The sequence below is a fragment of the Petaurus breviceps genome, unplaced genomic scaffold (genome assembly GCF_028583685.1).
Source record: "Petaurus breviceps papuanus isolate PSGF00001 unplaced genomic scaffold, PetGlider_PUasm1.0 79, whole genome shotgun sequence".
Lineage (NCBI taxonomy): Eukaryota > Metazoa > Chordata > Mammalia > Diprotodontia > Petauridae > Petaurus > Petaurus breviceps.
This window is the reverse complement of record NW_027186523.1, coordinates 30,125,498-30,152,792: the sequence shown is the minus strand read 5'-3', so window position 1 is coordinate 30,152,792 and position 27,295 is coordinate 30,125,498. Positions and strand designations below refer to the sequence as shown.

Below are 27,295 nucleotides of genomic sequence, written 5' to 3'. Positions count from 1 at the left end.
TAAAACTCTGAAAACCATTTGACCAACCAATGCCATATCACTACTGTGCCATTAGTCCAAAGACATAAAATAGGAAATGAACCTATATGTTCAAAAATATTTTTAGTAGCTCTTTTTGTGGTGGCAAAAATTGGAAATGGAAGGGATGCCCATCAATTGAGGAATGGAAGGACAAGTTGTGGTATATGATTGTGATAGAATGCTATTGTGCTGTAAGAAATGATGAACAGGATGATTTCAGAAAAACCTGGAGAAGACTTACATGAATGGATGCAAAATGGAGTGAGCAGAACCAGGAGAATACTCCACAGTAACAGCAATACTATATAATAACCAATTGTAAATGACTTTGCTATCCTCAACAACACAATGACCTAAGACAATTTTTAGGTACCTCTAATGAAAAATGCCATCCACCTCCAGAGAAAGATCTGCTGAAATCTGAATGCAGATGGAAGCATACTATTTTTTAAACTTTCTTTATTTTTATTTTTTGGTCTAGGTTTTCTTTTACAATATGACCAATAGTGGAATGCGTTTTGCATGCCTGCAGATGTATAAGGTTTATCAAATGACTTGCCTTCTCAATGACAGGGGAGGTGAGAGAGAAACTGGAACTCCAAATTATAAAAAAAAAACAAAGGTTAAAACTGTTTTTACATATAATTGAGAAAAATAAAAAATTAAAATTAAAACATGTGAGTTTAAATGATCTTTCAAGTCTATTCCTAGCTCCCAAATGAGCAGTTTTTAGTTCACCAAACAATGAAAACAAACTAAAGAGAAAATTAGCCTACAGACCACTGGCCATAAGATGAAGCTAAGTCAGATAATTCTGTGAATATCTACAGTTAAACCCAGAAGAGAACAGTAAGCCCATGATGGAATAGTTCTACTAGAGTTTTATGATAATCTGTTTTCAAAGATAGCAATCACAGAGCTGCCACATCTGAACTTTATCAATTTATGACCTGTTTATACTTTGGGAGGAAATAGCAATGAGAGTCCTTGTAGTGGAGAAGAAAAACTGAGCCAGACCAATGAGCATACAAGGAAAAAAAATTATGCTACAAGTGACAGAATTTTAAAAGGCTTTTCAAAAAGCCTTTTCCAGGATATCTCAACTTAAAGGGAAAGGGACATGGCTTTCCAAAGAACAATAAAGATCAAAGACTATCTATCCATTAAATATATGACATTTATATATTGCTTTAAGTTTTGAAAAGCTCTCTCTATATATGTATATATACACACAGAGAGATATATATGTACACACATATAATGTGTATATACATACTTGCAAACATGCATACATAAATATCTTATTTGATCTCAACAATCACCCATGAAGTGTATGCTATTATCACTCTCATTTTACAGATGAAGAAACTAAGTCACAGAAAGGTCAAATGACTTGTCTAAGCATAAACAGTTAGTAGGTGCCAATGGCAGGATTCAAATTCAGGTATCCCTGACTCCAACTCTGGTGCTTTACTCAGTATATCACACTGATAATACCTGAGAAGACCTCAGCAATATTGGCCTAAATACTCCATTTGTCATTTCTATAATATTCTTAAGAGAATAAGCTATGCAACAAGACAGGTATATTTGATGAAAACCTACCTAAGGATATTTTTGCAATAGTTCATACCTTTATGATCACACACCTGAGTTATAAGAGTAGTGTACAAAATAGGTACTGAGGTGTTGTTTATTGATTTCAATATCCATCTGATGTGATAGAACAAAATTCAGCCTTGAAGGCACTTCAATAAGGTATATATGCCATGCAAACATTAAAATTAGATTAGACATTAATAAATACAACCACACACATTTGAAAACCCAAGTACATGGAAAATGATGACATGCAATTGTATAGAGTAATAGAGTAAACAGAGACAAAAGAGAAAATACCAAAAGGAATATGTGACGAGATAATTAAAGAGAGAGAGTACAACAAAGGACAGCTGAGAAGGAAAAAAAGAAGTAGTATTCAGATAGTGTTTTAAGGTTTATAAAGCACTTTATTTGCTATTTTATTTTATCTGTATGGCAATCCTGGGAGGTAGGTTCATTATGCAAATGAGGAAACTGAGGCTGAAAGAGATTCAGTGACACCAAGGTCACATAGCTAAGGAAATATCTGAGGCAGGATTCGAACTCAAGACTTCTTGATTTCAAGGACAGCATTATATCTACTGTGTCATCTAAATGTCCAGGAAAACAAGGGGAAAGGCACAAAAGAAGACACAGTATGCATTAAATGGACAAATGGATCTACCCTTTACCCTATTTAGAGTGATGGTAAAAGGATATATTTAAAAGTTGAGTGAAAGTGCTAAAGGTTAAAAAGTGAAGACAAATAACCCATTATTTAGTATAATACATATTGAATAAAAGAATCTGGGCATTTTTTGACTTAACTGATCAATTAGTTTCACATCATATAGCCAAAAATTTTGTACGTACTAAAGTTGCGCCTTCGTTTTGTTAATGGAAACTTTATATTAATTGGGTATTTTTATTTCCCAGAAAGTTTGGAGAATAACGAAATGATGAAGATAAAAGGAACCTGGACTATAATTATGCAGATTAGGTAGAATTGAAAAGGAAATTTAACCTTGGCAAAGATTGAAAAAACAAACAAACACACAACAGCACTCTACAGCCATGATTTTTTTTTTTTTTGGCCAATCTAATTTTTAGCTTTAAGAGTTTGCTTTTTATCTATTATTTAAGGTTGTATAGTGTTCACTGCCAGTCAGGGAAATCGTGGTAAACAAGGTTCTTATTGTCATTTTGTTCTCCCACTAAAGCAGGAGTAACAGTCTCTTTCATGTCACTAACTAAACTCACTTCTAAACACAGAAGTAATTTAACAGAATCCCCAGAGCATGTCAATCCAAATTAACCCCACGATGTCTTCATTTTAAGGCTCACTTATAAAGAATCCCATCCTTGAAATCCTGACATTTTGGTTATCTGATTTACAATGTATTGTATGCCATAAGCAATGTGGAAGCTTGTTTTATTTTTAAACTTTTTGTTTCATTTTAATGAAAGGGTTTTAACTAACTTTTGTAGACTCTTTACAATTTTAATGACTGTTTTGGAAAGGTACATTCATGTGTGCATTTAGCAACTCAATTATCTAAGGAATGTGATATAGCCATTTAATTGTATTTCCTTAAGTATTGACATTATTCCATTAAGCATCCCCATGTAAATTACAAAATAAATCTGTAGTCTTCATAATCACAGGAAATGGTTCTGAATGTGGTACTTAATAAATATGTGCTTGCTTGAGTTAAGAAAGAAAATTAGCTTGATTTTATTTTAAATTGTCTGTTTCCAAAAGTGTGCGCATTACAAATCATTATATATGGAAAGCTTGGTGGAATATGAAGAACATTCAGTAAGGAAGGTTCAAAAGCCTCCTCATACTTTCGCTAAGTCATGGGACCCTGAGTACATAATTTAACTGCCCTTATTCTCAGTTAGGGGAAGGGGAATAAGCATTTATGTAGTGACTACTATGTGTCAGTCAATGCAGTATGCTAAGCATTTTACGAATATTATCTCATTTGATCCTTACAGTAACCCTGTGAGGTGGGTGCTGTTAATTTTTTCATTTTGCAATTAAAGAAATTGAGGCAAATAGAGGTTAAAGGCCTCATCTAGAGTCATGTAGCTAATAAGTATCTGAGGCTGGATTTGAACTCAGATCTTTCTGACTTCAGGCCCAGTTCTCTATACATTTTATTGCCCAGGGATGCCTAGGGATAATAATAGCATCTACCTCACCAGGATGTTTTAAAGGGTCAAACGAAATAATGTCAGTAAAGTGCTTTGTTAACCTTGAAGTTTTAAATAAATGTGAGCCATCATCATTGTAATTATTACTAACTAGTGAATAAATACTTTATACATGGGAATAGCAGCATTAATATAAAAAATGATTACCTTTCTGAAAAAATGCACACACCTCTTTTTATTATTTTATATTTATTAAAATATATGGTGCTTCAAAAGTCAGTGTAGTTTTAACTATGAAAGCTTTAATAGTCATCAAGTAACCAAGCTTTTATCAGCTATTTACTATGTGTCAGCACACTGTGCTAAGCATTAGGACTATAAATGTAAGCAGGACAGTCCCTGCCTTGTAGAAGCTTGGCTTCTAAACTGCCCTAAGACTTTGGGAACACCCTGAACACGGTATGTAGAATTCATTTCTTTTTAAAAATAAGAACATATAGAAAATCTTTTTTTAAACATCACACACAAAAAGAGCAATAATTTGAGAGGCAATAAGATATAGTAGGGAAGGCTGGGAGATATAGAAATTTACTTTGGTTCAAGGCATGAGGGAATATTTTTCATTTTGTCCACTAACATCCTCAAGGAAACAATTTCATTAGAATGCATTTAACTTGCTTCTTATTGCTAAAGGATCTTCAACATGTGTCACACAATGTTGTTTTTTTTCCCCCAGACTCTTCTATGTTCCTTTAATCTCCCTTCTTTCCTTTCACTTTTATTAAATAATCTTATATCCTATATTAGGGATTTAAGAGATATAATAACAAATAATGTTGTTTAGTGACCCTTTGATTATTAAAACCAAGTAAGGAACAAAACAAGAAGACATTTGTTCAACAAAATCATGAAAGAGATCCAGTGCAAAGTTCCTGGGTAAGAATAATACTATGCTGGTCACACTATCACTGGAACACTGCAGACATTTCTAGTGATATTCATATCTTACGAGTTCTTGGCTTAATTATTCACACAAAGAAAAAAAAAGGAGGAAAATTTGTCCAGACTCCAATATGTAGGTTGGATGGACAGCCTACCAGTTCTTCCATTAATAAATATATTTGAGATAGAAATTGCAAATGTTATCAATCAATCGATAAACATTTATTGAGCACCTATTATGTTCCTGGCACTGTGCTAGGTCCTAGGGATACAAATACAGAAAAAAATATAGTTTGCTTCAAGAAGCTTGAAATCTAATGAGGGAAGAAAAACATAGAAAGAAAGTAGAAATCGAGAGTGTGTGTACATGTGGGATGGTATAATGGGATGGACACAGGGACATGGTGGAGAAGTCAGTCAGAGAATTCCCAAAGTAGTGCAGCCTGGTGAGAATGAGGAGTATATGTGAGGAACCTGGTCCTCCTGTTACCATTCCCAAGGGATGTCTGACAAGAATAGCATTGCCTTTCTCACAAGTGAATTTCTTTCTGGGTACAAGCTAAGGTTAATTCTCTCTTAGGAAAATTCTATAAATTTAGAGACCTATAAAAGATCCTGTAGTACAAAATGGGATTCATTGGAACAGGAGGAATGACTCTCTAACAATCAAAAGGTAATTTCTTTTCTAACTGACATTCAAACCTTTAGAGTAATCCTAGAGTTTCTATTGGTTAAAAATTTCTATACATTATTTAGTGTAAGGTGGGACTTATTTGGTTTGTGATCTTATCATTCAAAGGAAGGAGAAAGCTACCATGAATATTTTGTTGTTTTGTGTTTTATGTCAGGTGAAAAAATGTTTTTCTCTATCTGATAGGCAGCGATAGTGTAATATTTGCAAGGCAACTAGGGTCCTTTTACTTTCATCTTTGTAGATCCAAAGAAAATCAATATTTTGAAGTTCCAAAAAGAGAGTATTGGTAGTTGCAAAGTGTATTACCAAGAGATACTTTGTGAGCAACTCCCCAAGATCAATTTATATAAATCCAGAAGCTATAGGAGCTAGTCCAAGAGTTATACATGTATTTCTCTCTTGTAGCCAGCACTACCTCATGTACATATAATAGGATCACTGGGCTCTGAAGAGGTAACTTTTTGTTGTTCAGTCACTTTCAGTCATGTCCTAACTTTCATAACCCCAAAGACACTGGAATGGTTTGTTACTTTCTTCTCCAGGTTAACATATGAGACACTGAAGCAAATAGAGTTAAGTGACTTGCCCAGGGTCACACAGCTAGTAAATGAGGTCATATTTGAACCTGAGTCTTCCTAACCCTAGGCCTGGCATTCTGTTCACTGTATCATCTAGCTACCCAATTTAATTCCATACCCTTTATACCGTGTTTCCCCGATAATAAGACCTATCCCGAAAATAAGCCCTCCCCTTACTGTGGAAGTTTCCTCTAAAATAAGCCCTCCCCCGAAAATAAGCCCCATTGAGATTGCTACTGTAGTGAAGGTGATCCCCTGCACTACATGCTACATTATGGTACCCTCTGTATGCACCGGCCCCCCCCCCCCAGTGAAACACACGCCGCACTCTGAGCTGCATCCAATCAGAGCTGCAGCAGTGAGCGCATCATCCTGTTCTTCCCCAGTGATTTGCTTATTAAATAAAGGTACATTTTTTTGTTCACATTTACCTGTTTATTAAAATTGCTGTCAATGTTCATTAAAATAAGCCCTCCCCTGAAAATAAGCCTTCTGGTGTTTTTCTGTCCAAAAAATTAATAAGACAGTGTCTTATTATCGGGGAAACACGGTAATAATGCTTGGGTCTTGCCTCTTCAGGGTTGCTTTAAAGAATTATATTTTCAATTCAGAAATTTTATAAAGAAAAAAATAGGTTTTTATTTTGTACTAATATAGAAATTTCTTTTAAAGTTGGTGTTTTTGTTGATAATTATCAAATATCTCTTTCCACCTAATTTGAACATTACTGTTTGCTTATTGTGATTCAGGCCACCATTTTGTATCGCTTTAAAGGTTTCATCTTAGAATCACAGATTAGAGGTCTGTAACAGTAATTTGATCCCTTTGTATTGGCAAAGCTAACAGGTACTTAGCACTTAGTTTGAAATTAATTAGATCAAGCCTCTGTTAAGAAACAAAAGGTATGAACCCCTGTTGCTGACATAACAGGAAGTTGTTGATGTAACAGAAAGGGGCAGAACAAAGAGGAGCTAATAGATATATAAGGAGAAGCCCTAGCTGGAATTTCAGATCTTCTTGGAGCCAGGTTCTGGAGGCTAAGGAAGAGAGGCCCAGGCTGGAGAGAATGATTTTTATTTTGAGAACCTGGATGAAGAGATTTTGATTCCAGGAACCAGATGAAACTTCTCAGTCCAGGGGCTAGCCAGAGCTGCTGAGAAGCTATTGAGGAGCTGCTGAGTCCGAGGGCCAGTCAAGCTGCTGAGGATTTCTGAGGACCAGCTGGAGCTGCAGAAGACTGAGGAAGCATGACTGTGGTGTCAGTATTTTGTCTGCTTGTGGCTTTGTTAAGCCTTGACTTCCAGGGAGCAGAGACTGAGAAGGATTTAAGGTGGACTGGACACTGTGAATTTCAGTGTGGAGTAGGACCTGCACAGAGAGCTGAGCAAGGAACTGGGAGCTGTCTGCCTTTGAACCCAGGTTTGGTGGACTCTGGATCTGCCTGCCTTAAGTCAAGATGAAAAGACCTCTCTGTGGGTACTGAGTAGGGATGAAATTGTGATTTACTTGTGGCCATGGGGTGGACATCTTGTGTATTTCCCAATACCCCTTAAGAGAGTGCTGAATAGTGACTGATTTGTAACTTAGCATGCCCCATGAGTGGAGAACTTTGACTTTTATATTTTGTGACCCTTAAGGAAGCAAACCTCCTTAAGGATGGTTGAATGACTGAGTTGATTGAATGATTGAGTTACTAAGTGATTGATTGACTAAATGAATGTACTTTAAGACTATGTGACCACTTTGGGGAAGACTGTGGCCATCTTAGTGATAAGTTGTTGAGTTGTGACATGGTAAACACTGTATTTTATTTTCTGTCATAATTGTGAATTTGTACCTTGATTTGTGAAAGCTGTACCTTGATTTTCTGTGAATGTTTTGCTCTGATTTGTTATTGAACAAATAGAGAGTTTGCTATATTGTGTAATCAGAACCTTGAAAGCTGTGCACAGCAGCAGTCCTTTGGAAAGCTGCTCATGTGTGGCTTTACAAGATCTCAGAGACCATGGAGTCTACCCTCTCATTTTACAGATGAGGAAACTGAAGTCCAGGGAGGCTGAGTGACTTGTCCAAGCTCACAAAGGTGACAGGCAAATGTCAGAAACAGGATTTGAAACTGGAATCTCTGAATATAGACCCAGTATGTTTCTCATTGTACACTGTTCTCCTGAGTTACTGGATGAAAAATGTGGGGCTCATAGATTTAATAAATTTGATAGGGAATTTGATGGTGGAATTTAGAATAAAGAATCATCTTTAGCAAGGCCTGTTGTAAAAAAAAATCTATGAGCTAGCTTTTAAATTTGATGCATTTATTTATCATTGATTTTTGCTGTGATTTTACATTACTTTTTCATAATTTAATAGCACCTCCTCAATTTCCTCTTTTGGTTTTGACAAATTTAACTTCTCTGGACCTCAGTTTCCTAATTAGTCAAATGAAGGAGGTGGACTAAGTAATGTTTAAGGTTACTCTCAGATCTAAATTTCCTTTAATTCTATGAAGTTTAGCCTACAATGTTCTAATCTGGTGCTTATTGCTGTTTCATTAAGACAGGTTAAGTAATTTGGTAATGGGCTTTATGAACAGAGATACATATATGTGTGGGCTATGTAAATTTAATTATGTAATTAATTATATCCACCGTCAATTACAATTAATAATTGATCCAGGAATGATAGCCAGAAATATTCACTTAGAAGATTAGAGTGGTAAGTGATTAGACCCTATGGTCCTACTAGTTCAAGTGTGACGAGAAATTATGTAAATTAGATAGGCTATATTTGGTCCATGGAGCCCATCTTAATCCAGGAGGGCTTTGGGGAATTTATTACCAGGGTCATGGTTTTGAAGTTGTTTAAGGAAGAGGCAGTAATTTATTTTTTCTAGATAACTAATATGTAGATGTCTGTCCATTATATGTGTAGATACTGATTGATAATAATATGAGTATGTGGTTTCTTTAAAATATGAAAATAAAATCTGTAATCTGGTTGAAATCAAATCGAACATCTAACATTTATTAAGTACTAAATATGGGCCAGGCAAAGTATTATAGTCTAGGAATGAAGAAGAAGATAATGACAAGGAACAACATTTATATGGTCCTTAAATTTTGCAAATAATTTCTGAGGAATCATACTTTTCCTATCATTGCCCTTGCTAGCAGTAAACACTATTTCCTCAGCACTTTTTCTTTTCTTTTTTTTAAATTTTTTTTAATAAGCAATCAGGGTTAAGTAACTTGCTCAAGGTTACATGGCCAGGTGTTTCTGGGTGGGTGCTAAGTGTCTGAGCCTGGATTGGATCCCAGGTCATCCCAACACTGGAGCCAGTGCTCTTACTCACTGAGCCACCTGGCCGCCCCTAAGCAACTGGGGTTAAGTAACTTGCTCAAGGTTACACGGCCAGGTGTTTCTGGGTGGGTGCTAAGTGTCTGAGCCCGGATTGGATCCCAGGTTATCCCGACTCTGGGGCCAGTTCTCTTACTCTCTATGCTACCTGGCTGCCCCACACTTTTTATTTTTTTAAGGTTTGCATGAGATATTTGTACTTTTTCTTTTTTCTTATATGCTAACACATACTATGTTTTTACCTACTGGTTATAAGAGACATATGAGAAATCCTCATTTTTCCTAAGTTCTTTGATTAAAAAAAAACAAGAAGATAATGAACTGGGAAGTTTGAATTCTGAGTAAAGGGTACAAAAGAAGTTGATGTTTAAATCCATGAATAATGCAGAAACTTGTAGCCATAAAAAATGAAGACAATGGGTGGGATGATCATTAAAGAAAGGTTGGTAAAATAATCTTAATAAGCACTATAAAATAATGATAGAGATCCTAGGAGACAAAAAATGAAACAAAACATGGCTTCAAGTCTCCCTTCTAATACAGAGTAGCTGCATGAATGTATGTGGGCTGCTTAATCTCTCAGTCCTCTAAGCAATCTCCTTTATTAATTTGTTTGTTTACTTTGAGTTTACAAGATTCAGTTCCCCTGTTCTTTGAGTTTCAAATTTTCTTCCCCTCCTTCCCCCCCCCCCCATCCCCCATGGCAGCATATAATCAGGTATAGGATCTGCAGATACTTTCACATTAGACATTGGTCAGGTTGAAAAGAAGGATTGTAATGGATGGAATGAACAATTGGAAAGAGGAAACCAAAACAAACAAGAAAGAGAAAGAGAGCAGGTAATTTACTTCAATCTGCATTCAAACTCTGTTCTTTCTGGTTCTTTCTCTGAATGTAGACATATCTCTCCATCATGAGTCTTGTGGAGTTTACTTGTAGCCCTGCATTTCTGAGAAAAGTCTGGTCTATCAAAGTTGGTCATCACAAATACGTTGTATCTGTAATGGTGTACAAATTTTCCTGGTTCTGCTCTTCTCACTCAGCATCAGTTCATATAAGCCTCTCCAGGTAGATATGAAGTCCATCTGCTCTTCGTTTCTTATGGCGCAATAGTATTCCATTACATTCATATACCATAACTTGTTTAGCCATTCCCCAATTGATGAGCATCACCTTAATTTCAAATTCTTTGCCACCACAAAAAGAGCTGCTATAAATTTTTTTGTATATATGGCTCTTCCTCCCACTTCTGTGATCTCTTTGGGATACAATCCTAGAAGTGATATTGCTGGGTCAAAGGATATGTAATTACTTATATCCCTTTGGGCATAGTTCCAGATTGCTCTCCAGAATGATTGGATCAGTTCACAACTCCACCAGCAATGTATTAGTGTTCCAATTTTTCCACATCCTCTCCAGCATTTATCATTTTCCTATTTTGTCATCATAGCCAATCTGACAGGTGAGATGTGGTACCTCAGAATTGTTTTGATTTGCATTTTTCTAATCAATAGTGATTTAGAGCATTTTTTCATATGCTTATAGATATCTTTAATTTCTTCCTCTCAAAACTGTCTGTTCATATGCTTTGACCATTTATCAATTGGGGAATGACTTGTATTCTTATAGATTCGACTCAATTCTCTGTATATTTTAGGAATAAGGCCTTTATCAGAGACATTGGCTGTAAAAATTCTTTCCCAATTTCCCACTTCCCTCTTAATCTTGGTTACATTGGCTTTGTTTATACGGAAGCTTTTCGGTTTCATGTAATCAGAGTTATCAATTTTGCATTTTATACTGCTCTCTAATTCTTGTTTGGTCATGAAATCTTCCCTCTCCAAAAATCTGACGGGTAAACTATTCCTTGCTTTCCCAGATTGCTTATAGTATCATCCTTTATACCTAGATCATGCACGCATTTAGACTTAATTTTGGCATATGGTGTTAGATAATGGTCTATGACCAGTTTCTGCCATACTATATTCCAGTTTTCTCAGCAGTTTTTGGTCAAATTCTTATCTCCAAAACTGGGGTCTTTGGGTTTATCAAACAGTAGATTATTATAGTAATTGACTGCTGGGTCTTGTGTACCCAATCTATTCCACTGATTCACTGCTCTATTCCTCATCCAGGACCAAGCAGTTTTGATGACTGCTGCTTTATAATACAGATTAAAATCTGGCATAGCTAGGCCACCTTCCCCAGCATTTCTTTTCATTAATTCCCTTGATATTCTGGACCTTTTGTTCTTCCAAATGAATTTTATTACTATTTTTTCTAGGTCTATAAAGTAATTTTTTGGTAAATTAATTGGTATGCCAATAAATATATAATTTAATTTAGGTAAAATTGTCATTTTTATTCTATTAGCTCGACCCAGCCATGAGTAATTGATGTTTTTCCACTCAGTTAGATCTGACTTTATTTGTGTGAAAAGTGTTTTGTAGTTGTGTTCATATAGGTGCTGGGTTTGTTTTGGCAGGTAGATTCCCAAATATTATATAATGTCTACAATAACTTTAAATGGGATTTCTCTTTCTATCTCTTGCTGTTGGATTTCATTAGAAATATACAGGAATGCCGAGGATTTATGTGGATTTATTTTATATCCTGCAACTTTGCCAAATTTATTTATTGTCTCAAGTAGTTTTTTATTTGATTCTTTGGGATTCTCTAAGTATATCATCATATCATTCGCAAAGAGTGATAACTTGGTCTCTTCTTTGCCTAATTTGATTCCTTTGATTTCATTTTCTTCTCTCATTGCTACTGCTAACATTTCTAGTACCAGATTGAAATAAGAGGGGTAATAGTGGACATGATTGTTTCACCCCTGATCTTATTGGAAAATACTTCTAGCTTATCCCCATTACATATAATACTTGCTTATGGCTTTAAATAGATGCTAATTATTATTTTAAGGAAAACTCCATTAATTCCTATACTTTCTAGTGTTTTTAATAGGAATGGATGTTGTACTTTGTCAAAAGCCTTTTCTGCATCAATTGAGATAATCATGTGTTTTCTTCTAGTTTTATTGTTGATATGATCAATTATACTGATGGTTTTCCTAATATTAAACCATCCTTGCATTCCTGGAATAAATTCTATCTGATCAAAGTGTATTATTTGTGTGATAAGTTGCTGTAGTCTTTTTGCTAATATTTTACTTAAAATTTTTGCATTTATATTGATGAGGGAATTTGTTCTATAACTTTCTTTTTCCATTTTATCTCTTCCTGATTTAGGTATCAGTACTATGTGTCATAAAAAGAATTTGGTAGGACTCCTTCACTAATTTCCCCAAATACTTTGTACAGTATTGCAATCAATTGTTCTTTAAATGTTTGATAGAATTTGCTAGTAAATCCATCTGGCCCTGGAGATTTTTTCCTAGGGAGTTCACTGATGTCTTGTTCAATTTCTTCCTCTGAGGTGGGGTTAAGTAATTTTCTTCCTCTTCAATTAATCTGGGCAACTTATATTTTTGTAAGTATTCATCCATTTCATTAAGAGTGTTAAACTTATATGTATATAATTTGGCAAAATAATTCCTAATTATTGTGTCAATTTCCTCTTCATTGGAGGTAGATTTACCCTTTTCATTTTTGATACTCACAATTTGGTATTCTTCTTTCTTTTTTATCATATTGACTAAGGTTCTATCAATTTTATTGTTTTTTTTTAAGAAAACCAGCTCTTAGTTTTATTTATTAATTCAAAAAGTTTCTTAATTTCAATTTTATTAATCTCTCCTTTGGTTTTCATTACTTCTAATTTAGTATTTAATTGCAGATTTCAATTTGTTCTTTTTCTAGATTTTTCAATTGCATGCCCAATTCATTGACCTCCTTTTTCTCTAATTTATTCGTGTATGCACTCAGGGATATAAAACTTCCCCTAAGAATAGTCTTTGCTCCATCCCACAAATTTTGGTATGTTGTCTCATTATTGTCATTCTGTTGAATGAAGTTACTTATTGTTTCTATGATTTCTTGTTTGACTCACTCATTCTTTAGGATTAAATTGTTTAGTTTCCAATTAGTTTTTAGTCTGTCTTTCCATGGCCCTTTATTGATATGATTTTTATTGCATCATGATCTGAGAATGATGCATTTATTATTTCTGCCTTTCTGCACTGAAATGTGAGGTTTTTTGTCCTAGTATATGGTCAATTTTTGTGTATGTGCCATGTACCACTGAGCAGAAGGTATATTCCTTTTTATCCCCATTCAGTTTTCTCCAGAGATCTATCATACCTATCCTCTCTAAAATTCTATTGACTTCCTTAACTTCTTTCTTGTTAACTTTGTGGTTGGATTTATCAAGTTCAGAGAGGGGGAGAATAAGGTGCCCCCCAGTATAGTTTTGCTATCCATTTCTTCCTCTAATTCCCTTACCTTCTCCTCTTGGAATTTGGATGGTATATCACTTGGTGCATATATGTTAATTAATGATATTGCTTAATTCTCGATTCTTTTAGCAGGATATAGTTTTTTCCTTATCTCTTTTAATTAGGTCAATTTTTGCTTTTGCTTTATCTGAGATAAGGATTGCTACCCCTGCTTTTTTTGCTTTAGTTGAGGCATGGTATATTTTATTCCAGCCTTTTACCTTTACCCTGTGTGTATCCCTCTGTTTCAGATGTGTTTCTTGTAAACAGCATATTGTAGGATTATGCTTTTTAATCCATTATGCTATGTGCCTCCATTTTATGGGAGAGTTCATTCCACTCACATTCACAATTATGATTACTATCTGTTTCTTTCCCTCCATCCTATTCCCTCCCCTGTTTATGCTAATATTTTTCTCCCTTTTTCCTTTCCCCTCCTTTAGAGTTTTCCTTTTGACCACTGCCTCCCTCAGTATTCCCTTCTTATCAGCCCCCCTCCCTTTTCCTTCCCTTCCTCCTTACTTCTTCCCTCCCTTCTAACCACCCCTCCCCTTTAGTAGCCCTTCTCCCCTCCTACTGCCTGTAGGATATTTTCATACTTAATGTAGTATGTTATTTCTTCTTCGCACCAAAAGTGACAGGAACAAATCTCATTCAAAGGTCCTCTCCCTCCCCTCTTTCCCTCTATTATGATACGTTTTGTGTCTCTTCTCCATAGAGTCCTATGCTTATCTGGTTGTGTTATTCCCTCCTTGTACCAGAACTAGATAACTTGATGCCATGCTGATCAGGCCTCATCTTGGCCTGCCTCTGCGCACCGCAGTGTCAGGTCAGGGCCTGCCTCTGCATGTCTTGGCGTCAGTGTCTGGGCCTGCCTATGCCCTCTAAGCAATTTCCTAAGACCAGAAGTTGCAGATGGGTGATAATCTGTACTAAAATAAGGAGTTTCCTCACATTTCCTATAATTCACAGAAATTGCAAATCTTATCCAAACAATGCCAATAACTGCTTTGATGTATATAGTTCTTCAAAACTGCAAAGCATTTTATTTTCACGGTCTCATTCAGTCTTCAAAATAGCTCTATTCTATAGGCAGATATAATTATTCTCATTTGACAGATGAGGATACTGAGATCCAGATTACTTAATAAGTGTGCCTGATGTCATTTATTCATTATATGGTAGAGCAGGGATTGGAACCGAAGTCTCTAGACAAAGTAAGATTTTTATTTCTGCTACATCATGCTAAACGATAGCATTCTAAATTATTTTGATAAATCATGATAGTACAATAGACTTTGATATGAAATGAATGGAAAGAAATAAAGTGAAGGAAGGGTAGGAGAGAGTATGAGGAAAAATATTTTCTTAAAAATATTCTCAAAATATGTGGTTAAAATTAATTTTTTTGGTTGGTAATCATTTTTTATTCATTTGCATTAAACACAAAACCTTATTAGAAACCTAGAATCATAGAAGTCGAGGTGTGAAAAGAGACGTCAATGATCATCTTCTCCAATGTATTCACAAAAGGAATAGCCACTATAAAATACTCAACAAGTTATTACTGGTATTTTGGAGAGACAAAGATGCTCAGTAGTTATTTCTGTTGACCTAATTTCTCACCAGGAGGTGGTGTTGAGACTGCATTTGAGAAGTGATGAGAAACATTTTAGAAATGACACGTCTAGAAACAAGCAAATTATCTCTGGGTTGGCATAGGCTCATAATCACTGTTTCATTTTTCCCATTTTTTCTACAACCTGAGAAAAATATCATTCTAATGTATCTAAGGAAAATGGGTCACCAGAAGCTGATCACATGGAATTACCTCACGTTTTGTTAATCCTTACAGTTTATAAAGTGATTTCCTAGCAACACTTTTTAAAGTATGTAGTAGAAACATCCTCTTTTTACAGATGAAGAATTTGATGCTTAGATAAATTAAATGACTTGTCCAGGTTCACATGACTAGGGAGTGGCTAAGGAGAATTATGAATTCAAATTTTCTGATACAAAAAATGTTATGTCCCCTTCATTATGCTGGATAATTTGGGTACACCTTTTTATAGTATTTATCGCACTCTTAATTTAATGAGCTTGTATGGGGAATTATCCTTTTAGAAAAAGTGGTAACATGAATCTTGATGAAATTATCTACATTCCCTATTGACTTTTTTTCCTTTCCTAGCCTCCCCCACCATACTAGAGTTCTATTACATAATCCTTTGGCATGAAACCCAGAAAAGAAATGGAATTAAGTGTTGTCTTTCCACAATACTGGTTGGTCATTACCATCTATTTTCATGATCCTTTGAAGGAAAAGTTGAAAATAAATATATAAGACTCACTCAATAAAGTAGACTTCCCCCTTTTCTGTATAGGCCATCTCCCAATTATCAGGCAATGGACCCAACTCATCATTTTCTTCAGGTTTAGTTGGCTTCACTATTTCCATCTCCTCCTTTGGTTCCTCAGGCTGACTGTATACTGGTGCAGGATAAGGCTGAGAGGGCATCTCACCTGAAGCACCTGTACTCTTGTCTTCATGCTCACTTGATTCTAGGAGAGAAGAACAAAAATAACAAAAGAGTTTAGTTTGTTTTGTGAAGATCTTTCCCAAATACATGTGTAAATAAAGCTAGGGATAAACAATTAAATCATCTTTGGGCCTAAACTCACTGAATTTGTCCTCCTCTCCTCTCTGTATTGAAGGTAAACAGCACACAAAAAGAAAAATCCCTCTTCCATTTTATAATGAAGAAAAGCAATGATTTACTAGTAGACTAAAAAAAATCTGTACCTCAGTCGTAAAAATTTTTGTTTCTTTCTCTTTTTTCATTCTAAATCTACCCTAAATTAGTATTCCACTGATAATTTACAATATCATTTTGTTCTTTTCTTTTACATTGATATCTTCCTATCTCTTCTTTTTTCCACTCTCTTGTACGTTTTTTTTAAACTACTTCTTATTCTTTTCTCCCTTCCTAAATTTTAGCCCTACTATAATTCAACTACATCTGCTTGGTAACCAAACCACTAGTAACTTGTTGACACATGTGACTTGTTGGTGGTACTGAGAGATTAGTTTCACTGATGTAGAGCTGGAAGGCATCACATACAGTGGTTGGCTAGTCTGACTCAATGATTTTATAGTTGAAGAAACTGAAATCAGAGAGGTTATGTCACTTTCCTTAAGTCACATAACTAATAAGTGTCAGAGCTGACGTTTGAACTTGTGCCCTCTGGCTATAAAGTCAGATCTTTTTTAATGAAACACATGAAAAACAGTAAGGCATAGTTGAGAAAGGACAAGCTTGGAATCAGTTCAAGAGCATCCTCCAAGATGTACAATTTATATGATGATGGCCAAGTTATTTAGCCTCTAAATGAACTAAGCAACTCTCTAAGACTATGTTACAGGCAAGTTGTCAATCTCTATCAAGTGGTGGGAGTTTCTGTCCAAAGAGTTCTTTAAATCAATGAAATAACAGGGCTAGATTTAAAAAATAAAAAAGAAACACAAAACTTTAATATGAGTTTACTATAGTTCAACTGTCTAAAAAGACACACAAAAGGAACACAAAGTACACAAGACCACAAAAAAAGACTTCTTCTTTAAAGTTGCTTTTCAATTATCTCTCTGGTAGACTTAGCAAAATGCATGGCAGCTAGAGAAAAAATGCCTAAGGTTTCTAAGCTCTTTGCCCCCAAGGTATCAAATCCTTTAGGATAGTGTTATAATTTGTAGGCAAGGGTCACCCTCTCAGGCTGTAGTAGAAATTATTCTGCTCCCCACCCATAATAACCAATTATTTTATCTCATACAGTATATGGACATTTGAGGGAGACAGTATCTATTGAAATTATATAAAGGTACAGTATCAAATATTTATTCTCTTTTAGCTGTTTATGCCATTTTCCCCAACTATCACTCACCCATCCAGGATGCTGACATGGACATTTTCCAGGGGAAAATATGTAACCTTTGTCAGGATATTCTTTTCCCTATTAAAAAAAAACTCTCCCATGAAAAAAATGAAATGTGATACTAAGTGGTCACACCCTCTAGCTCACCATTCATATAGCTTCTACCTTAGAAAATGTAAGTGAGAAAAGTAGAGGGATATAATAGGGTTCCACTGTCTGGATGGATGCTGGTGTATTACTCATAGAATAAGGGACCACTTGAAAAAAATCAATCTTTTAAAGAATTAGTACTTTTTTAATATTTATTTTTATTGTCATGTCTGAGACCTACTGATGACTAGACCATGTTTTCCTATACTGTAACTACTCCATGGTAGTGACCTTTTCATTCATTCATTCATTCATTCATTCATTCATTCATTCTTGTGTTCTTTCAGTAAATCATAACCTCCATCTATAAATGCAAACTACTGTGCCTTGACATCCAGAAGAGAGAACAAAAAGAGTGTTTTCTTTTCAGACCAATGGGTTATTAGTGTTCTAAAATACCTAAGTATTAAACAGACTTCTAGTTATATGAAAGAGGCAACTGAATGGTGCTGTATGCAGAAGAGCTGCCCCTGGAGTCAAATATACTTGAGATCAAATTCAGATTTAGGTACTTATTAGCTGTATAACCCTGGGCAACTCTTTTAATCTATGTTAGTCTTAGTTCCATCTTTTGTAAAACTGGGATAATAAAAGTACTTATCTTTCACGGTTGTTGTGAGGATAAAAAGGATATTTGTAAAGTGCTTTGTAAACCTTAAAAACACCATATAAATGCTAACAATTTTTGTCATTATGTACTTTCCTTTATCTGGTTTTGCTACAATAATTTATAGCATTCGATTACCTCTCCCTCATGCTGAATAGTTCTCTAGTGCTCCTTATCTATTTACAAACAGGTGTCACATTCTTCTTAATGTATTAATGTCCACCTACAATATGGGTGTACATTCATATACACACATATATATGTTTTGTATACTATGTGATATATTAAATAACATTACCTCAATGATGCTAAGGTTATCAGCTTCACTACTAAATTTCTAGATCATCTGTACTCACTGAATATTAACTCAACATAGACTCATTCTTCAATATCCTACAATAAGGCTTCTACTCTCAACTCTCTACAGGGATTACATTCTCCAGAATTGCCAGTTAACTCCTGATTGCCAAATCTAATGCTTTTTCTCAGTCCTACTCAAGCCTGAATTTTCTGAATAATTTACAAGTTATTCCTACCTGATACTTTCTTGTCTACTATGATTAACTTATTTTTTGTTTGTTTGTTTTAGCCCTGGGCCACAGCAAGAATATTCACTCCGTGGTCACAGGAATTGAAATGTTTCATGAGAGTCTGGAATGAGCTGAGTCTGGAGATAACCTCGGTGCATTAATTCAGGGGCTGTAGAGGGAGGATGTTTGATGCGGCATGTTGATGGTTAAACCAGGCTCCATTTAACCCCATTAGAAGGTTGAGGCTCAGGTTTACATTCTCAGCAAGGAAGAAGGTGGCCACCACAAGCCGTTTGTTTACATTTCATGCCTGTCATTTTTTCTCTCACATAGGACATGGCCTGCTGGGTCCTTCTGCCCCCAGAGAAGGAGATGGCCATGGCTGGGGAAGATCTGAAATTCAACTTAATCTTAAGACAACCCATGATCTTGGAGAAAGGTCAGCATTTTACCCTTAGGGATGGTGGTAAAACCATTGGCACTGGCCTGGTCACCAATATATCAGCTCTGACTGAAGAGGACAAGGACATTAAGTGGAGCTGAGCTCAACTCTGGCTTTCTTTCCAGCATTGGTACCTCATTGACCTGAGTGAAGAAGTTCAAGTTTAGAAAGTGAAAAAATAGTCCTCAGGCTTTTTCTTCCATCTGCAGCCATATTGTCTCCTGGAACTGAGGAGCCTGTCTGTCAGTTGCATGGGAAAATAAAGTGTTGTGTGAATGGTGGGACACAACATGTGTAGTAACTTGTTGTACAGATTAAAAGACTGGGTACTCATTTTGTACCTTCACATAGAAAAAAGGCTACCTCTGCTCTGATTCGTCTTTGCTTCTAAGTCACTTCTTTTTTATGGGATAAAATCAATTATTTTTTCTACTGGTTTTTTAAAATAAATTTTCATTGATGTCTTCTGTTTCTCAAATCACAGTTATTGCCAGTTCCCCTCCCTTTCCCACTATTAAAGAGTCATCCTATATAACAAAAAGTATTTTTTAAAGGTAAAAATATTAACATAATTAATCAATACAATGAAAAAGTTTGAAAATATGTGCAAAGTTTAACACTTGTTGACCTTCTACTTCCATGAAGGATTGGGTTGAGGATGTCTTCTCATATCTCTTTGTTTGAGTCATGCTTGATCTTTATAATTTTGTTATATCCACTTCTGATTTTTTGGTGTGTGGTTTTTTCCATTTACATTGTTGTAGTTATTGTATATATTGTTTCCTTAAGTCTACTTGTTAACTCTGCATCAGTTCATACAAATCTTTCCATGCTTATCTGTATTCATCACGTATTGATATTTCTTGTGGCAGAGTACTATTTCATCACATTCATGCACTATAATTTATTTAGCCATTCCTCAATTGATGGGCATACACTTTATTTCAATTTTTTGCCATCACAAAAATTTCTGATATAAATATTTTAGTGTAGGTAAGGTCTTTATTCTTATTATTGATGGCTTCCTTGGGGGTATACATTCAGTAATTACATTTCTCATTCAAAGAACAATATAGTCATTTTATTCACACAATTCCAGATTGTTTTCCAAAATGGCTGTACTATTTTACAGCTCCACCAACAATGTATTAGTGCGTCTATCTTCTACATAAATTTTTTGGTTATAGAAACTCTACTAACGATATACTCACAAGTTTTTTTTAGTCATCATTTCCAATTTTTAGGGTGGGAGGTAAAATCCCAGGGTTGTTCTCATATTCATTTCTGTTATTAGAGATTTAGAGCAGTCTTTCTTGTGGTTGTGAATATTTTGCAATTCTTTTGAGAACTGTTTTTTCATATCCTTTGACCATTAATCTACTGGTGTACAGCTATTATTCATTATCTATCTATCTATCTATCTATCTATCTATCTATCTATCTATCTATAATCTATTTACACACATATACATATCCATGATACACATATGTATGCAATTTACTAATTATTTATATATCTTAGATGCCAAAGCTTAATCAGAGAAATTTGATACAAGGATTTTTTCTTCATTGAATTGCTTCTCTTCTTATTCTAGGCAGATTAATTTTATTTGTGCAGAAACTTTTTTTTTAAGCAATTGGGGTTAAGTAACTTGTTCAAGGTTACATGGCCAGTTATTTCTGGGTGTGGTGCTAAGTATCAGAGCCTGGATTCGATCCCCAGGTCATCCAGACTTGGGCTGGTGCTCTTACTGCCCCACCTGGCTGCCCCTAAGCAATTGGGGTTAAGTAACTTGCTCAAGGTTACACACCCAGGGGTTTCTGGGTGGGTGTGCAGAAACTTTTATGTTTCACATTATCAAAGATATATATCTATATCTATTTATCTACAATTTTCTGTCATTGTCACTTTCTCACACTTAAGAATACCTCTCCTTGGGGCGGCCAGGTACCACAGAGAGTAAGAGCACCGGCTCCAGTGTTGGAATGACCTGGAGATGGAATCCCGGGCTCAGACACTTAGCACCCACCCAGAAACACCTGGCCATGTAACCTTGAGCAAGTTACTTAACTCCAATTGCTTAGGGGTGGCCAGGTGGCTCAGCAAGTAAGAGTACCGGCTCCAGTGTTGGGATGACCTGGATCAAATCTGGGCTCAGATGCTCAGCACCACACCCAGAAATAACTGGCCGTGTAACCTTGAGCAAGTTACTTAACCCCGATTGCTTAAAAAAAAAAAGAATACCTCTCCCACTTACAGTTGTGAGAGGTATATGATGTGTTTCTGTTCTAGTTTTTTTTAAATAGTATGATCTTTAATATTAAGATAGCATACTCACTTAGAATGTATTGTAGAATATGGTATAAATAGTGGCCTAAGCTTGATTTCTGGAAGATTGCTATTCAGGTTTTCTAAGCAGTTTTTAACTAATAACTCTGGTAATTTGATTGGCATATTATTAAAAGTATAAATTAACTTTGGTAGTATTGTTAATTTTATTATATTGTCATGGCCTGCCCATGAGCACTAAATATTTCTCCAGCTATTTAAGTTGTTCTTTACTCCTTTAAAGAGCACTTTTCAACTGAATTTTTACATTTCTTTTGATGCATTGGTAGGTAGACTGATTCCAATGTATTTTATACATTTTAAATTTATTTGGAATGGAATTTCCTTTTCTATTTTAGTTTCTTGTATTTTGTTATTTTATAGAAATGCTGTTTCCAGAACTGGATGACGACCTTTTTTCCCTCAGGTTTAGGAGAGTGTTGTATATTCTGCTCCCTCCACTCCCTGTGTCCTGTTCTAGTGTATTATCTTGTTCCCTCTGTTACTCAGTATTCTGATCCAGTACAGGTAGTGCAGAACATGATAGTACAGGGGCTACAGGACTAAATTCTGTAGTTTGAGTCTCAGGCTCTGGATGGAGGTGTGTGTGGAATGTAGGGTGGAGTTCCATTTTAAGCCTATATACACCTCTAGTACCTTTCCCAGTTTTTTTTTAGCTCTCCTACAAGCATATTTTGCAGCAAAAATATTGTCTACCAAAATACTGTCGTTTTGCTGCCCTTTTGCTGCAGTCTAGAGCCATGATCTCCATGGTACTGGACAGAGGGAAGTAGGACTGGGGCATGGGGTTGGGTTTTGTTGCAAGTTTATGTGATCATTGCTTGGATAGGCTAGTGCAGCCATATTACAGGTAGCATGAAAGGTGGGAAAGGGGGTGCTAAGTGAGCTCAGGGTAGATGTCAGTTCATGTGTTTTGTTTTGTTTTTATCTTTCCCCTGCCTTAGCCAGGTAATGGTGCTTTATCTTTAGTGCATAATTTCTATTTTTAGACAGTGTTGAGAAGTTATAGGGATCAAAGAAAATATCTAGTCTTCCATCTTGTTGTCCCAATAATTTATATGGATTATTTGTGCATGATGTGTGATCAAGCTTTCTGAGCTCATATTAGTCTAACAATCACAGTTGGACATTTCTCTTTTTCTATATGGTACATCCAGGCTTGATTCCTTTGGATCATGTTTGACCTCATTCCATTTATACTCAGTTGCCAATGTCTATCACAGTTGCTACCTCTTCCTTAGTCACATTACCACTGTCCTAATAGAAGATCTCATCACTTCTCCCCTGGACTATTATAATCACCTTATTATTGGCCTCCCTATTTTAAATTTCTCCACTTTCCAAAAAAAAATTACATACAGCTGCCAAGAAAATCTTTCTAATAAACAAGGTCTGACAAAACAAAAAAAAATACAAATGATTCTTTAGAATGACATTCAGATCCCTCAATGACTATGCTCTAATCTTTGTATTTTTATATCAATAACTAACCTTCAAACACTTTATACTCAGAACAAACTGAACTAACTTAAACATCACAATCATATCATTCCCTTATTCACCTCCTTGCCTTTACATGGTCTTCCATTTCTGGAATGGACCCTGAACTTCTCTCTTTGTTGAAATTCTCCTATTCCTTTGAAGCTCAGTTCGTGTTATTATTCTTGAAATAATTTTGTACATATTTTTCATTTATTGTCTTGTGTATACATTGTATGTCATGGTCAAATGTAAGCATCTTGAGGTCAGAGACTGTTTCATTTTGGCTTTTGTGTTCCCAGTATTTAACACAGATGGTTGCATATAATAGGCATTTTATAAGTATTTATTGAATTGGATTTCCACACCTGGAAGTGATCCTACTCTTTTCAAGTCTCTCATGACATTCTATTTAATCTTATTTATGTATTTTATCATGTCTTAAACTTGTATTAGTTATTTATGTTTATATTTCTTCTCATTATACTTACAAGCCCCTTAAAAATAACATCTATGTTTTTTTGTTCTTCTTCCTTCCTGGCACCTAGCAAAGTACCTTGCATATAATGTATTAAAATTGATACAAGTTTCATGAATTGAATTGATTATATAGATTAAAGCAATATGGTCCAGATGATGTATTAGTTGTACTACTATGTGATCCAGGATACCAATATTTCTCATTTCTGTTTCCATAATACACTATAGAGCTTCTTTTTAATTAAAATATATCACCAATGCTTGATTTTAATCAATCACACTTGTTAATAAATAAGCATTTATTAAGTCACATATTAAATATCTATCATGTGTCAGGCACCATGCTAGGCTGTAGTAAAAAAAAATTATCTGAATACCATATGCATTGGATTAGTCCATTTCCTTAAAATTCATTGAAATCATTTTTAAGATTTATTTATTTTAAGAGACTAAAAATGTTGGCCACTGACATTAGTTTCTGTTTCCTTTAATACAAATAGGAACAGGGAGCTCTAGGCCCTCTCTGAACATTGGCTGACAAGCCATCATAGCAAACCCAGAGGCAAAGAAGGTGAATTTAGCTCAATCAATTTGTGGTGTCTTCACAGTATGCCCTTGCTGAAAATCCTTCCTCTACTACAGGTAGGGCTAAGTAATTCATTTTTTGTTAACTGTTGAATGACCTATGATTAGTTTCAATTCCAGAACTAAATTACAAAAGGGCAGTCTGTGTCAGACCCAGTTAACAACAGAGGCACTGGTGAGACAATTTTGGAAACGAAAGAGGCTTTGTCCTCAATGGGCTTACATTTAATCATTATTTCTGATGTTTATGAAACTATAAATCCAACTAATTATAACAGAAAAAATGAAAACAGCTCTGGAATTCCATTACAGACCCAGCAAATTAGAGTATGACAAAATATGGGAACAGACGATATTTTGGGGGCTGTGGAAAGTCAGGTAAACTGATGCAGTATTAGAACTAGGATAATGTCTGTGTGGGTGCAGAAGAGTAGACAGATGCAAAAGATACTGTGGCAATGGAATCAACAAGTTGTAGTGAGTATATGTGATAAACAGGAGAGGGGAGAATCAACATTCCACCGTTGGTGTGGCTGTGATTTGGTCTAACCATTCTGCGCAGTAATTTGGAATTATGAGAAAAAAGACTGAAAATAACCTTATCTGTTGACCCCAGCATCCTACTACCATACCTTTCCTACTAGCTCAACAAACACGGTCTAGGGCCAAGTTAAAAAGGAGAGGAAGAAAGAAAGGAAAGAGGGAAAATGAAAGATAAAGAAACAAAGAAAGGAAGACAAGAAGGAAGGAAGGGAAAAGAACAAGGTGGAAGGAGGGCAAGATGGATGGAAAGAAGGGAGAAAGGAAGGGAGAAAGAAAGGTTAGATATGCAATACTGTGTAATTTAATTTAAGCCAATTTGGGAAACACCCAAATAACCCCATCACTATTTTTATTCTATAATTATATAAAGCTATTTTTTTAACTTTGAAGGAGCAATAGAAAATGGTCCTTTCAATTTTCAAATCATAAGTTTCTCAGAAATTATAGTCAAATGTAAAAAAGAATTTTTAAATACTTTCTAAGATTGTGATCTTGACAATAACTATTTATTATAAAATATATTTTTTTTGGGGGTAAGCATTTGGAATGTGTAAGGGTAACCATGCAGAAGATCACCAAAGTTGAACTGAGGTGAATGGAGCAAGCTGGATTTAATTGATTCAGAGTTATGAAATCATAAAAATTCACTTTGGGCTGTACTGGAGGCCAGTTAAGAATGACTTTGGGTATATTACAAGAAAGAAATGAAACAAAAGACCAAAGCTCTAAAAATAATAAGGTTTTCTCCTTCCAAGTCTGCTTATTGCTCTTCTCCCATATTTCCCCCAACGAAATAGGGTATCTGACATGTATAACTTCCATAGGACATTCTATATTTTGAAATAATTTATAATAACAATGATCATATTTAATCAGTAAGTTTTACTGGATGCTTCCTGTATGCTTAGAACTATACTTTAAAAAGTGTGCAAGTTATGGTAACAACTCATAGAAATTTAAAATATCATAGGGGAAAATATTTACAAATATGAAACAATTAGACACCAATTGATAAATTATATGGCATAGATTATATATGATATGGACCCCTGATAAGGAAAAAATGATGCAAGGTACAAGGTAAATGAGATAAAGGAAGGTTTCAGGTAAGTGGTACACATGCATATGCATATATACATACCACACAAATATATAATCAAGTGCTAAAATCTCTAGTTCCAACTAAATATAAAAACAGAAGAGAGCACTTTCTCTTTATGTATTCATTAGGCTGGTCAAAATTATCGACATTATTATATTTTAGAAAAATTAAAGAATATAATGCAGCTCAATTTAATAAGTATTTAGTAATCAATCACTATGTGCAAAGCCTAGTGCTACATGCTGAGAACACAAATTAAACAAAAACCATCCTGCTTTCAAGTAGTTTATATTCTATTATTAAACAACAACAATAACAATAGCATACACATAGAGGAAGTAAATAGTTCTCTCTCTCTTCATACTCTCTACAGTAACAACTAGGACAGTCAGGAAACATTTCCATAGGAAATGACACCTGAGATGAGGCTTGGAGCCAAGGTTCCAAGAGAGAGAAATGAAAGGCAGTGCATTTCAGGCCCAGCAGATTGTCGATGCCATACTCTAGGTGTGGGGGAATGAATGGAATGTGAAGTTTGACAAACAATAAAGAGGTCCCTTTGGCTGGAATTCAGAATATGAGGGGAAGTAATATTAATAAAGAAATTAATTCAATTTGTGAAACATTTGTTAAGTCCCTACTACATACCAGACACTACGCTGGGCACTGGGACCCAAAGATATAAATGGAATAGTCCCTGGTCTCAAGCAACTTACATTATAGCAGCTGGAGATTGAAGACAGTATGTACCCCAAAAAAGAAACACAAAAATTATATCAAATAAATGCAAAACAGTACTCATCTCAGGCACCAATTCCTGAACCTCCTAGATGTTAGAATATAAGATGAAAAGGGTGACAATATCATTTTCTTGAAAGCTACAGTTTGATTCAAATTTAAGTTCAAGCATCATCACCAACGTGACATCTTTCTTGACCCTCTTTCAACTATTAGTTCCTCCCTTTCCTCAATGAAATTACTTTATATTTTCCATGTATATATTTTGTATTTACTTAAATGTGTGTTGTTTCCCCTAAAGAATGTAAGCTTCTAGAAGACATCAAATTTTTTCCCCCTTCTAGCTATATGTCCCCAGAGTCAACACAGTGTATACTAAGTGTTTAATAAATGCTCCTTGCTTGACTGATTGATGCTCAGTATGGAATAATTCATATAGACAGTAGTTTGATGCTATGAAGAGAAGAGTTTGAGAGTAGACAGAATCAAAGAGGTGAGTTGCCCCTTCACATATGTTCCCTGGCATTTCACATTTCCATTTTTTCTACCCTTCTATACCAATGCCCTAACCAAATTAGTTCTTGTTCAGGTTCTCTCTCTCTCTCTCTCTCTCTCTCTCTCTCTCTCTCTCT

The 27,295-nt window shown here is 35.2% G+C and overlaps 1 protein-coding gene across 1 annotated transcript in view; it reads right to left on the bottom strand.

Moving 5' to 3' along the window:
* Positions 1 to 27,295, bottom strand: part of LOC138175883 (membrane-associated guanylate kinase, WW and PDZ domain-containing protein 2) — a 1,727,565-nt gene that overhangs the window by 590,688 nt on the left and 1,109,582 nt on the right. The window contains exon 5 of the mRNA XM_069106526.1: positions 16,079 to 16,289. Within this exon, the coding sequence (XP_068962627.1) occupies positions 16,079 to 16,289 (211 nt within the window). The remainder of the gene's footprint in view (positions 1 to 16,078; positions 16,290 to 27,295) is intronic.